Raw genomic sequence first — 14,261 nt, 5'->3', positions numbered from 1 at the left:
AGATCTATAGCTATGTAAACAAGAGAGAGAGGAAAAAAGGAGAAAATAGAGCCATAAGGGCTTGTAGGACAGTAACAAAATGTCTAGATTCATGCCATTGGAGCTCCAGAGGAAGAGAAGGAAAAGTGTGGTACTAAAACAATATTTGAATAAATCATAGTGGAAAATGTGTCAGATTTGGCAAACCACACAAACTTACAGATTCAGGAAGCTCACTGAACCCCAAACATGATCCATGTAAAGAAATTCACAGCCAGTCACTGCTTGATCAATCTGCTAAAAACGAAGATTCAAAAATATCTTGAATGCAACCTGAGAAAAATGACACATTACTTACAAGGAAACTACAATTCAAGTGACTGTAGATTTCCCATGGAGATCAGAAGGATGTGACCAAAATAGGCAGAGGATAGAAACAGGAATACACAGACAGGAAGTGGCTAATAAACATGTGCTCACCTTCATTATTAATCAGGAAAATGTAAATTAAACAAAAACCAGACCCAATTCACACATTCTTTAGATGAGCAAAAATAGAAAGGCTTAATTAGTACTTACTTGTGAGACTAAGAATAGGGGAACACTCGCTTTTTCCAGAAAGAAAAATTAGTGCAACAATCTTTGACAGAAATTTGGTTGCTCTTACAAAGTTTTTGTATTGTATGATTTAGTAAGTTCACATCTGCATCTCGATCTTAAACATGTGCACAAGAACATGTGCTACAGGAAATGGTCGACTGCAGGCTTCCTTGAAGCACTGTAACTGAGAACTACCTAAATCTTAAGAAGAGAAGAGTAAGAGAAGGGATAAATTATGATGTATTCCTATAGTGGAATACCATCCCAGAGTTAAAATGAATTATATAGAACTACATGTATCCACACATGTATTTCAAAACAAATGTTAGCCAAAATGGCTAATTGCTGGATTATGTAAAGAGCATCATTTCACTTACATAATATAAAAATGTGTGGAAGCATATATATGTAATAAAAGTATAAAAACATGGATATGATGTTATATATTAACTTAGGATAGTGGTTAATTTGGGGAGGGATAGAGGAAAGGAAATTATATTGAGGAATTGCATAAGCCAGGTTCGGTGGCTCAGCCTGTAATCCCAGCACTTTGGGAGACTGAGGTGAGTGGATTGCCTGAGCCCGCAGGTTTGAGACCAGGCCAGGAAGCTTGGCGAGACCTCATCTCTACAATAAATCAAAAATTAGCTGGGCGTGGTAGCGTATGCCTGTGGTTCTGGTTACTTGGAAGACTGAGGCAGAGGGATCACCAGAGCCCAGCGGGTTGACGCTGGGGTGCCCGTGAGCATGCCACTGCACTCCAGCCTGGGCAACGGAGTAAGACTCCTATTCAAAAAGAAAAAAAGAATTGCATAAAGGAAAATATCAACTCTGTATAACCGATAGTATTTTAGTTTAAATAACATTGATGCAAATATGCAAAATTTTAAATTTGTTAATGTTTGATAGTTGCTATATCAGTTTGCATTGTTTTTCACTGAATTTTCTGTATACTTGAAACTTTTTCATAGTAAAAAATTTATAGATATGATTATTATGAACATTTGCATCATGAACATGTTTCTCAACTATTGGCACTATTGAAATTTGGGTTTTGATAATTCTTTGTTGTAGCAGACTGTCCTGTGAATTTTAAGATAATTGAGAATGTATCCCTAGACTACTCTTTTTTTTTTTTTTTTGAGTTGGAGTCTCACTCTGTCACCCAGACTGGAGTTCAGTGGCCACTCCTGGCCACCGCAGCCTCGACCTGCTGGGCTCCGGCGATCCTTCCGCCTCAGCCTTCCAAGTAGCTGGAACTACAGGCGTGCACTACCATGTCCAGTTAATTTTTTTATTTATTGTAGAGATAAGGTCTCGCCAAGTTGCCCAGGCCGGCTCTAACCGGCGGGCTCAGGCAATCCACTCACCTCAGCCTCCCAAAGGCGCGGGATTACAGGCTGAGCCACCGAGCCCGGCTTAGACTACCCATTAAATGTGAGTAGTACCCTCCCAATTGTAACAGCCAAAAATGTCTCCAGACATTCCCAGAAATCTCTTGGTTTGCTTCTGGTTGAAAAATCATCAATTTAGAGCTTACACAGTACTGTTGCATATATTAGCTAATTTGAATCTCACAACAATCTTCAGAGGAAGATATTATTTTAATCTCAGTTTTGCAGAAAAGAATACTGCAGCTCCGAGAAACTTAGCTAAAAGTGGCAAATACAGAACTAAAACTCAGGTCTTACTATGCATACATATTTATTTTTTGTGTTTGCACATACATGAGGATATAATCTCATACATTTCTTTGTAACCTTGAAATGTAAAGAAAGACCTCAAATTAGATATTCTAAAAAGTTACTTATTTTTGTATTTCTTTCACAGGTATATTCTTGTATATCACCTCCAGCGATTTTGTGGTGTTTATCTCAGGTGTCTTAGTGATTACTGGGTTCTGTTGTGCTTTATTCATGAAAACTACTTATAAATAATTTCAGATTGAGTAAAAGGAGTAGGTCACCTGCAGAAGACTTGTATTCCTTTATTCTGCCTGCATTTTTATTTTTTGACATACCATGGCATTTGAAGAAAATTGGCTACCAGTAGAAAATTTTGGTGGTATACTAATACTTTATTACTCTTCATGGGATGTTTATATAAAATAGTTGTCTACAGAAATTTTTATAAATGGATTTTAATATTCAAAACCCAAATTTAGTTTCAAACCTGTGTATCAAATTCAAACTGAGAAATGGAATACACGTTAGTTTTTTATGAAAATAAGTGATATTACAACATAATTTATATAGAATGGTTTTCAACAGTATTTTAGAGTAGGAACTAGAATATCAAGACTAAATTGTATCCTTTGTTGTATTTACTATTCAAACGTATGTCTGTATTACGTAATACACTTGACTGCATGTGGCACTAATTAGCCTAAGATTGTAGCTTCAATCCCTTTAAGAACCATAAACTTTACTCAGGGGAAAAAGTATCACAATGCATTGTGTGCTTGTAGTCACCTGCCAGGGCTTTTCTTGGTCATAGAGAAGGTTGAGATGAACATGTAATTCAGGAGTGAGGTGTTCCATTTATGTGGGATGAGTTTTCAGAATTCTTACATTTTACTCCCCAAAAAGATGACCTACAGGGAGCCAAGGAAAGGGTCCATGAGCCTGTGTTGCCATTAAACTTTCATTGGCTCCTAGGGTAGATCAAACATTATTTGCAGAGTCTTCTTCCTAATCACACTGACCTTACTTTCAAGTGACTCAAGTTATTCCTTTTCACAGAGATTTCTTGAATTAGCCTTTTAGCTAATCTCCCTGCCTTTCGATTAGGTGTTGGAAAACTGTTTCCTACAGGCCAAATCTAGGTCACTGCCTGTTTTTATATTGCCCATAATCTCAGAATGGATTTTACATTTCTAAATGGTGGAAAAACTAAAAGAAGAATATTTTATGACATATAAATTATGTGAAATTTAACTGTTAGTATCCACAAATAAAGTTTTATTGAAACAGAACCACATGTGTTTGCTTACCCAGGATTGAAAACCACCATTGTAGTCTTTCTTTATTCAAACAGACCTCTATACTACTACAGGGGCTATCTTTTAAAAATGCAAACTCTCGTGAATGTGGTTCGAGATTTTTAAAAAAACATTAAACAAGTAGATCAGGTCTTTTATTTGTTTCTTCACAATTTAATTTCTGTGATAGAACATGCTGGTTAGCATTGTGCCAGACCATGGGTGAGTTAAAAACGTTTCCTTTTTAAATGGTTGATTTGGCTAGCGTAATAATCCACATGTCAATGTAACGAGCATTGAACTTCTCACTAAAAAATAGAAAATGTATCATATTTTCACACTGTAAGCATTTACAAATAACTATTCTTATTTCTTTTATTGCTAGGGGCAGCATTTTTTTTTTTTTTTTTTTTTTTAGTCCCAGTAAAGCAGATACACCTAAGTTTGCAGTGATAGAGTTCACAGAGAAGTGAGGGACAGATGCATGAAAAGTGCTTTAGTCACCCAAGGACAGATGATGAAGAATGTCAGGTCCTACATTTTCTTACTAGTGCACAGGATATTTTAAAGAGTGGTATCCATTAGTAAGGAACAGTAATATAGACCTAGGGAGGGCGTGTTACAATATTGGCAAAGTGTCCCAAAATTCAAAGTAAAGTACTGTAGGTTATCTTGGTTGTGGCCAGTTCATTGCTAAAAGAAGCTGTCAATAGCTGATTGTTTTAAATAGAATGAATAAAGATATCTAACTTAGCTTTTGGGGAAAGTGTTTTTTCTTTCGAGAATACATCTTATGATTTATATTGGGAACACATAGGAAAATGGGATTTATGTTGTAAGATTAAGTCTTCATAATCTATTTTGTTAGAAAGTCTCTATTCATTAAAGGAAGAGTTGCTATAATTACTGAATGGTGCTCTTTTAACAGTTTTTGTGAAGGAAGAATGAAGAATGTCAGTAGATATTTAATAAACACAGGTAGAAGTTAGTATCATATGTATTGAGTAAGACAGCCTTGCGTTAAAATCCAGTAAAAACTGGTTTTACCATTTGATTTCAGTGAGTTACCATATGTTTGAGTGTCCTCATATGTGAAATAGGGCTTTGAGGAATTGTGTGAAGTGCCTGGCAGATAGTAGTCAGTAATTGTTGGCAGCCTTTTTCTCTGGTCTTAAATACATATTTGAAAGAACAAAACACTTTTAAGATTTTTTGATATATTGAATATTGATTCACAGGAGAGTGCGGTGGAAGAATTCCTAGAGAGTTTAAAAACCTAGAAATTAATGTGAGTTGAAACACTGATCCTTATAAAAAGAATCCCTCCCCATATACAAAAATTAACTCAAGATGGATTAAAGACTTCAGTGTTACACCTGAAATCATAAAAGTCCTAGAAGAAAATCTAGGAGAAACTCTTAAGGACATCAGCCTAGGCAAATAATTTATGGCTAAAACCCCAGAAGCAAATGCAACTAAAACAAAATTAAATAAGTGGGGCTTAATTAAACTAAAAAGCTTCTGCACAGCAAAAGAAATAATCAACAGAGCAAATAGGCAACTTGCCGAATGGTAGAAGATATTTGCAAACTATGTATCTGACAAAGGACTAATAGCCAGAATCTACAAAGAACTTAAACAAATCAGCAAGAAAAATACAAATAACCCCATTAAAAAATGGGCAAGTGACCTGGCACACTGACTCATGCCTATAATACCTGCACTTTGGGAGACTGAGGTGAGAGGATTGCCTGAGCCTACGGGTTCAAGACCAGCCTGGGCAACTTGGGGAGACCTTATCTCTACAATGAATCAAAAAATCAACCAGGTGTGGTGGTGTGTCTTGTAGTTCCAGCTACTTGGAAGGCTGAGGTTGAAGGATCATCTGAGCCCAGCAGGTCAAGGCTGCAGTGGCCATGAGCGTGTCACTGCACTCCAGCCTGGGTGACAGAGTAAGACTCCGACTCAAAAAAACCCCAACATGAACAGACATCTCTCAAAAGAAGATATACAAATGGCAAAAAAATATGAAAAAATTCTCAATATCACTCATCATCAGGGAAATGCAAATTAAAATCACCTTATATCAGTCAGAATGGCCATCAAAAAACAATAGATGCTGGCATGAATGTGGAGAAAAAGGAACACTTAGATAATGTTGATGGGAGTGTAAATTAGTACAGCCTCTATGGAATGCAGTATGGAGATTACTCAAAGAACTAAAAGATCTACCATTCAATCTAGCAATTCTACTACTAGGTATCTATTCTAAGGAACAGATTTCATTGTAAAACAAAGACACCTATACCCACATGTTCATCACAGCATTGTTCACAATAGCAAAGATGTGGAATCAACCTAAATGCCCATCAACAGATCAGTGGATAATGAAATGGGGCATATATATGCCATGGATTCCTACACAGCCATTAAAAAGAATGAAATCATGTCCTTTGTAGCAACACAGACGGAGCTGGAGATCATCATCCTAAGTAAACCGATTCAGAAACAGAAAACTAAGTACTACGTGTTCTCACTCATGTGAGAGGTAAACACGAGGATGGAAATCACAAACACTGACCAGGGTTCAGAAACGACCTGCGGGGGCACAGTGCTCACTCCCTGGGGAATGGGCACCCTGAGACCCGCTCCCCGCCACTGCACAGTATGTCCATGTGACGGATATGCACACGTACCCCAAATCTAAAATTTAAAAATAAATAAAAATAATCCATATAACTTATAGAATTGCTTTCTTAGAATTTGAAGTACAGCTAGGAAAGATTATAATTATACATATTTTCTTTAAATAAAAGGAAAGAATTTAAATTTCAACAGAGGCAGATAACCCATTCAGAGATGATAGACCATGGGTAGATTTTTCTTTCATCTTTTTCCTCCACTGTGTCAAAAATGTGTTATGTTTGTTTTTCAGATAGCATCTTACTTTGCCAGTGTTTCTACTTTATCCAAATGAAGTAGCTGATGTATTAACAGCAGAACTGAAGTAATATTTAAACTGATTTGTATTTTAAAAGTATGCACCCGGGGGCAAAAAATAAGATTGTCTATCACTTTGAGTATCTTTTTGTATGGTAAGTCATTTCATGAATCTGACAAATTAGTATGTAATGTTTTTAAAATTGTTGTGATCACACTGGACTCAGAGATACAAATATCTTCTGCCAGATTATTTACTATTTTGTATTATCACTGTATATTTGGAATCAGATTGTTCAAATGCTGCCACACTTGCTAGTTTAACAGCCCTCGGCAAAATATACATGGATTGGATTTAATTACTGGAAATAATTATTTAATTATTGTTAGGTTTACATGTAGTAAATATACTTAAAAAGAAACTGTATATCAATAATGAATTTTAAAACAGGCCATGTGTTTAAAAAGCAGTAAGTGTTAGTACATAACATGAATTCCATGACCAAGTATAAACAGTAGCATAAATAGACGACAGGGCAAGAGTGGTTTTTGTAATCTGCTTGCAGCTACAACTCCTTTTCCTGTCAAGTTAAAAATAAGACAAACGCTTGTGTGAAAGAAAGAACAAAGGAAATTGTTGATGCCTTAATAACATTTTTAATCTGATTAAAGTGATGGCAGATTTACAGACATATAGATCACTGTGTTAAAGCTTTAGCTTAGTTTCGTCTCGTTTTTTGTCTTACACTCTGTGTTCTCAAGCTGTTGATTTCTGTCTTGCTGTGCCTATCTAGATGAATTTATTTATGATGAGCAATTTTTCTGTTTCTGTACAATTTAGGGAGTTATTTATAAAATCAAATTTGTGGCCGGGCATGGTAGCTCATGCCTGTAATCCCAGCACTTTGGGAGGCTGAGGTGAGAGGATTGCCTGAGCCCATGCGTTCAAGACCAGCCTGGGCAACTTGGTGAGAGCTCATCTCTACAATAAGTAAAAAAATTAGTCAGGCATGGTGGAGAGTTTCTTTAGTTCCAGCTACTTGGAAAGCTGAGGCAGAAGGATCGCCTGAGCCCAGCAGGTCGAGACTGCAGTGGCCGTGAGCATGCCACTGCACTCCTGCCTGGGTAACAGAGTGAGACTCCAACCTGGGGGGGAAAAAATCAAGTTTGTTATGCTTTTCTCAAACTGCGCAAAGGAGTATACTCTTTCTTATTTCTTTAACAATGAAGAGATCATATAATGAAGTTGATTTGTTTGCATATAATTTTAAAAATCAAGATGAAATACACTGAAGATTTGGTTTTTATCCTTTATTGGTTTCTCTTATTAGTTTGTTGATTATCTCTTATCAGACATACACATGTAATTCTTATATCGTAAAACATACAGTCCTGGGGATTATTTAATGTACTTCAGACAAGTAAGCAGCTGTAATTCACTTAGACATTGCTTTAAATCAGATTTTCTAAACTGGAATTATGAGAATGAACTTCAGTGCTGATAATGGTCCTTCATTACATGCAGATTAGAGTATGTATTTTCAGGAGGAGAAATACCTTCACTTTTTTTCTTGGAATAACAGATTTCTTTACTGGCAATATGAGGACTTTATAGCACATTGTGTTTGGCCTCAGCTTTCTTCTTTTACTTTATTTTACTGTGAAGATGGGAGGTACAAGCCAGGATCAGGTGCATGAGTGATCTCTGTGCAGCTGGGGTTTGGGCCTCTGACTGATCCTCACTTCCCCTGGTGTAGGGCCAGAGACCCTTTGTGTTGTTACGTACCCCGCTCCTCCCCTGGAAGTGCCCCTTGAGCTGTTGTGATAAACGTTCAGGCCCCCCCCTTATGAGTGAGAATTTGTGGCCTTTGGCTCTTTGTTTCTGTGGTAGATCCAGTTTGCTTGAAGTCCATGATTTTGCCCTTCTTTATAGTTGTGTAGTACTCCGTAGTGTGCACATACCACATGTTCTTTATCTGGTCAACTTTTGCTGGTTGGTTCCATGTTTTGCTGTTGTGAATAGTGTGGCAATAAACGTGTGTGCAGGTGTCTTTTTTTGTAGAATGATTTGTATGCCTCTGGGTGTATCCCCAGAAGGGGGATTGCCGGATCGTATGGAAGGTCAGTTTCTAGTTCCTTTAGAAATCGCCACACTGCTTTCCATAGTGGTTGAACTAATTTGCACTCCCACAAACAGTGTAGAAGTATTCCCTTTTCTCCACAGCCCCGCCAGTATCTGTTGTTTTTTGATTTATTACGATGACCATCCTTACTGTGATGTTAGGTGGTAATCTCAATGTGGTTTTGATTTGCATTTCTCTGATGATTAATGACTGTAAGGGGGGAATGTAAGTCATTCCCACAAAAATAAGGGTAGGAACCATGACTTTGTATAGAAAAAATCCCCAAATATTTTAGTGATCCAGATTATAAGAAACAAAAACAGAGGCCAGGTGTGGTGGCTCAAACCTGTTATCCCAGCACCTTGGGAGGCTGAGGTGAAAGGACTGCCTGAACCCACAGCTTCGAGACCCGCCTGGGCAACTTGACGAGACCTCATCTCTACAATAAATCAAAAAATTAGCCAGGTGTGGTAGCGCATGCCTGTAGTTCTGGCTACTTGGAGGGCTAAGGCGGAAGGATCACAGGTTGATGCTTGGGTGGCCATGCATGTGCTACTGCACTCCAGCGTGGGCAACTCCAACTCGAAAGAAAGAAAGAAAGTAAAATGAATTATAGATATAGTAGTTTTAAAATGTAGATGATACCACGGAAGATGTTTTATCAATCTCATTATCTATTTGCTTATGCTCTTTTTACTTCATGCAGATGGAGGGAGCGAGGAACCACCGGATCGAAGACAGTCAAGTGTAGACTCTCGCCAAAGCCGCTCTGGGCAAGGTACATTTTTGTCAAATTGATCATTAATTTTTTTTTTTAAGGAAGAAAGATTTATTGAGAGAACAAAAAAGCTCCCACAGTGGGAGGGGACCCAAGGGGGTTGACAAATGTCATATATTCCTTTATAGTACTTAACTTGGTGACTGGGGTGTTGGCAAGGTCCAATTTAGATATTCTGGTTTCTCATTTAGAATTTAAATGATATCTCTAAATTCTATATGAAAGCGTTTATTCAAGATAGGAGAAAATGAAACTTGGCCTAGTGTCATTTTTTAACTGATACTAAAGTTTTAAGTAAGTTTGAAGCGTTAGGGTATATGTCTGGATATCACTTTGGGGATGTAATCAAAAGTACATTCTTAACCACAGTGTTTCTTGGAATATCATCACACAATAGTTTTTCTTTACTTCATCAGTGTAGTATTTGTTGTCTTAGCGCTCTCAAAAGAAATGGTTTTTATTTGTAATTGCTGTATTATTTTAGGTTCTTCTTAGTTTCCTTTTCCATTTAAACTTTATTATCATAGACTTTTGATTAGTTTTTGAAGGAACAACTTCAAAACTAGGTTAAAAACATTCTGAGTCAGATTGGCCTTTCCTAACTAACTTATTTAAAAATTGTATGACTGCCAGCTCTACATTCCTTTTTCTTTGTAGTACTTATCACTTTCCTTCTTATTCTGTTGGTTTTCTCTGTTCCATGCTAGAGCGGATATTCTGTGATAGCAGAGATATTTGTCTGTTTTGCTTATCACCGTGTCTACAGTGTCAGGAATAATACCTGGTATACAGTAGTAACCAAATAAATGCTGTTGAACAAATGAATTGGTCTCTAAGAGAAGAGACTGAGAATGCAAAGTGATGGATACATCCCAAAATTTCAAGCACTCATTTACTGCGTTTGATTTTCAGAGAATCTTTAGTAGCATAAAATAAAATAAAACTTGGACTTACAAATTGTGCAGTTTGTAATCCTATAAAAGCTCCAGGTTCATTTACACTGTCTATAATCATGTTCTTTTTTTTCCCCAACTTTACTCTTCCCAAGTTTTAGAGCTGTACCATATTCACAAAATTCTTTGTTGCAGAATAAAAAGGGGAATTAATATACTTAGGTTGATTTTGAAATTTTAACTTGTACTTAATCTTTCTTAAATAATAAGCATGTATTATGAGTATATTAGGAATTTTTCTACATTTTCACTCTTTCTGTGTGTGTGTGTGTAAAAGAGTAATTAAGAAAAATGGGATCATGTATGTAAAACCCTAAAAATAAATTTATTACAAAAATTGTAGTAATTACTAAATGTCTTTAATTTTTATTAAATATCACAGATGTACATGTGTGAAATAAGCAATTTACCTAATTCTCTCTGAGCTTTGCCAGTTAAAGTATTTTTCAAATTAATAAGCATAATTTAAAGTTTATTAGCAAACACTAAACTTCAAATGACAAAAAAACAGATTTCTATGATCCAGAGCACAGCTACCTGATTTATTTGAAGTCACCAGAAATTGTATCATTATCTCAGAGTGACTTAATAGTAAAAGCATGTTTCTTACTTCTTAGAGATTTTATTTGTAATGTCTCCTTATTCGAAAGAAAGAAAAAGTAAACCATCTGAGTTAAAATGAATGCAAACAGTATTATCAGGAGCAAAAGATGAATGAACATACACTTATACTTTTTTTAGCATATTTTTTATTTTAAAATCGTGGAGTACAGTTAAGGGTTAGGTATACAAATATTCATTGCACTTATACTTTTTTATTTTAAAGACATGGGGTTCAGTTCAGGATTAGGCACATAAGTGGTCATCGTACAGGTAAAGTTTGGGCCTCCTTTGGGTCCCCACTTTGCCTGGTTTGAGGTCAGGCACCTTTATTGCTATTATGTTCCCTTTCCTCTCTCCACTGGCAGTTTCCCACTACTGCCAATCCTTTCTTATAGTATTACGGTAAATATTCAGGGTCCACTTATGAGTGAGAACATGTCATACTCAGATCTTTGTTTCTGTGTTAGATCACTGAGTATTATAGTCTCTAAATCCATCCAAGTTGCTGTGAAGTCCATAATTTTGTCCTTCTTTATGGCTGTGCAATATTCCATCATGTATATATACCACATTTTAAAAATCTAGTCCACTTTTGATGTGCAGCATGGTTTTTTCCATGTTTTTGCTATTGATACACTTATACTTTTGCTGCTTCCAGAAACCCACTGAAAAAAGATCAGTAAAGGGGGATTGGAGAGGAGACAATGTCAACACAGTTTTAGAAACTGGACAGTATATGAATAATTGAAAACAACTCTAAAGTCAGTACCATAGGAAATCCACAAAACAACCTCCAGAAGCCTTAAAAAGCTCCAGAGTGACAGCATGTGGAAATAGAGATGAAATGAGGATTGGTTGAAAGCAGATGAGGAGGAAGCATTTGCTTCCGGGGACCTCTACCTCGAAATGCCCTAACCAGTCACCTGGGCAAGTGCCCAGCTCCCACCCCTAGCAATGACGGAAGCTCAAAATTTATTGTCTGGAGAGGGGGAAAGACAGAAACTCTCTAGCCTGGAAGACACAGGCATAGCTGAGGGCAGGAGTCTTATGCTAAAAATTGGAGAATTGGGTTCCGGATATCCTTCTCCTAATTTTGTCCCGCTGGGCTCCCAGAATACTAGCAGTTAAGCCTTTATAGTCCAGGAATGAGGTTGAAAAAGTCTTTCCTGGAGAATTTGACAACAAATAAAGTTGAAAGAAGAAAGGAAAAAAAAATGCAGTCATCAGAGACTCCTTAAATAAACAGTCTAGCTAGATCATTCCATGTATCAAAGCTGCCAGTCAGCTTTTTAGCCCTCCACCTATAAACGTGAACAGCTAATCAAGGATTACTAGATATTTGAAGAATTCCTCTGCTGTATGAAAGATAGAAATGAAAATAAACAAACTAAAACACGTTGGAGAGAACATAAATTTTGTAGAGGAAAATTACAGAACTATTATTATCCTCAGGAATAAGAGAAAATAATGCAACCAAGAAGCAAGAAGGAGGTACTGTGAAAGAGTGATGGTTTTTTTTAAAAGGCTCTTAAATATTGAAATTCTAATAGTAGAAATTAGGAGGAACTTCATAGAAGTATCAGATTAATGTTGAAGGAATCTGAAAAAAAGAGCAAAAGGACAAAAATTATAGAAAAGAAGTTAAGAGTGTTAAGAAACTCACAGGGTCAGTCCTATTTGAGTAATAGTAGTTCTCAAAAGAAAGAGAAAGAAAATAAAGAAATAATCAGCAAAACGATTCAAGAGAATTTTCTTAGCTAAAGAGCATGATGTTTCCTGACTGGAAAGGAGCCACCTGTGCTCAGTACAGTGGATGGAAGTAGACGCAAATTAAGGCACATTGTGGTGAAATTTCTAATCACCGGGGCCTTACACTTCTTTCGTGCTTCTAGAGAAGAAACATAACTTGTCACATGTAAGGTAACGAATCAGTTGACTTTGAGAGAACAGCATTTAGTACAAATATTTCCATTATCTATTTGGACTTCTCAGTGGTAGCATTGGAAACCAAAAGAAAAATTAAGTATTATCTTCAGAATTCTGAAGGAAAATGATTTCAGTCTTTGAATCTCACATGAATTGAATTTTATATTATATGCAGTGAAGCAATTAATCAAATATAAGAGTAGAATTAAGATGTCTTAAGACACACAAAATTAAAACGATCTACCTGCCTTCTTCACTTTTTAAGGAATCTGTTGGAGTATGTGACACATCAAAATAAGAAAATCAGCCAAAAAAAGAAAGAAATGAGTTGCAGGAAACAGGAAAGTCAATAAGCCAGACAGTGAATAGTTTGGGCTAGAGGGCTACCTGTCCAGATTGGAGTAGATTGGAAACCTCAGAAGAGTCTTCTTCAGGAAAATGAATCTGATAGAAACCTGATGTCATTAAGTATCTTTTCCGAAAAAGTTTTAGACAGCTGGCAAAAGACTCAGGTTGAATTGGTGTTACATATGTAAAGTAATAAGCAAAAGAAAATTCTGAACTCCATGGAAAGCAAATAATCTGTAGGAAAGGGTATGTTAGAATTATAAGTCTTTAGTTCTTCAGCAGAGTCCAGAGTAGCTGATGTTCAAGTACCAATTTACTTCAGTGTTTGGTACAAATATTTTCATCATCTATTTGATTTGGACTGTTATGGTAGAGAAGCAATGTTCTAACAGGGCAGGCAAATCTAGCCTATGGCTTGTTTTTGAATGGTTGATGTGTTTGATTTGCTGAGAATCTACTTTTGCATTTGTGTTGACATGAAATACTGACTGTTACTTTTCTTGTCTTGTGTTGTTTCTGTTTAGTTTTAGTGTCAGGGTAATGTTGACCTCATAGAGTAAGGTGAAAGTTGAGGGGCATTTCCTCCTCTTGTACTTTGTAGGCATTTTGTATAGAATTGACTATTTTAAATACTCCTTCACTGTTTAATACAACTATTCAGAAGCCATCTGGGCTTATACTTTTCTTTGTTGAAAGGTTTTTAAATATAAATTAAATGTATTTAATAAATATAGGACTATTCAAATTATGGGTTTCTTCTTGAGAAACGTTTTAATGTCTGTAGACACTTATAGTGGTATCAGTTCTCTCATTTCTGATATTGGTAGTGGGTTTTCTTTCTCTCTGTCCTAATCATCCTGAACTGAGATTTATCAGTTTTACAGATCTCAAAGAATCAGTTTCAGTTGTTACTCATTTTCTGTATTGCCTTCCTATTTTGTTTCACTTATTGCGATTTTGTTCTTATTTCCTTTCTTCTGCCTACTTTGGGTGTAATTTTCTCTTCTTTTTCTTGTTTTCTTTTTGTAAAG

General features: G+C 36.2%; 1 protein-coding gene across 1 annotated transcript in view; it reads left to right on the top strand.

Annotated features, from left to right (window-relative positions):
• The window catches only part of TANC2 (tetratricopeptide repeat, ankyrin repeat and coiled-coil containing 2), a 343,337-nt gene that overhangs the window by 55,839 nt on the left and 273,237 nt on the right, over window positions 1-14,261 (top strand). Inside the window, exon 2 of the mRNA XM_021709161.1 lies at window positions 9,329-9,400. Coding sequence (XP_021564836.1) covers window positions 9,329-9,400 — 72 coding nt within the window. The remainder of the gene's footprint in view (window positions 1-9,328; window positions 9,401-14,261) is intronic.

Source organism: Carlito syrichta, unplaced genomic scaffold, assembly GCF_000164805.1.
Source record: "Carlito syrichta isolate Samal-C Ts95f unplaced genomic scaffold, Tarsius_syrichta-2.0.1 Scaffold169039, whole genome shotgun sequence".
In the NCBI taxonomy this organism is placed as follows: Eukaryota; Metazoa; Chordata; class Mammalia; order Primates; family Tarsiidae; genus Carlito; species Carlito syrichta.
Note: the sequence above shows the minus strand (reverse complement) of the source record. Positions and strands in the feature narration are given on the sequence as shown.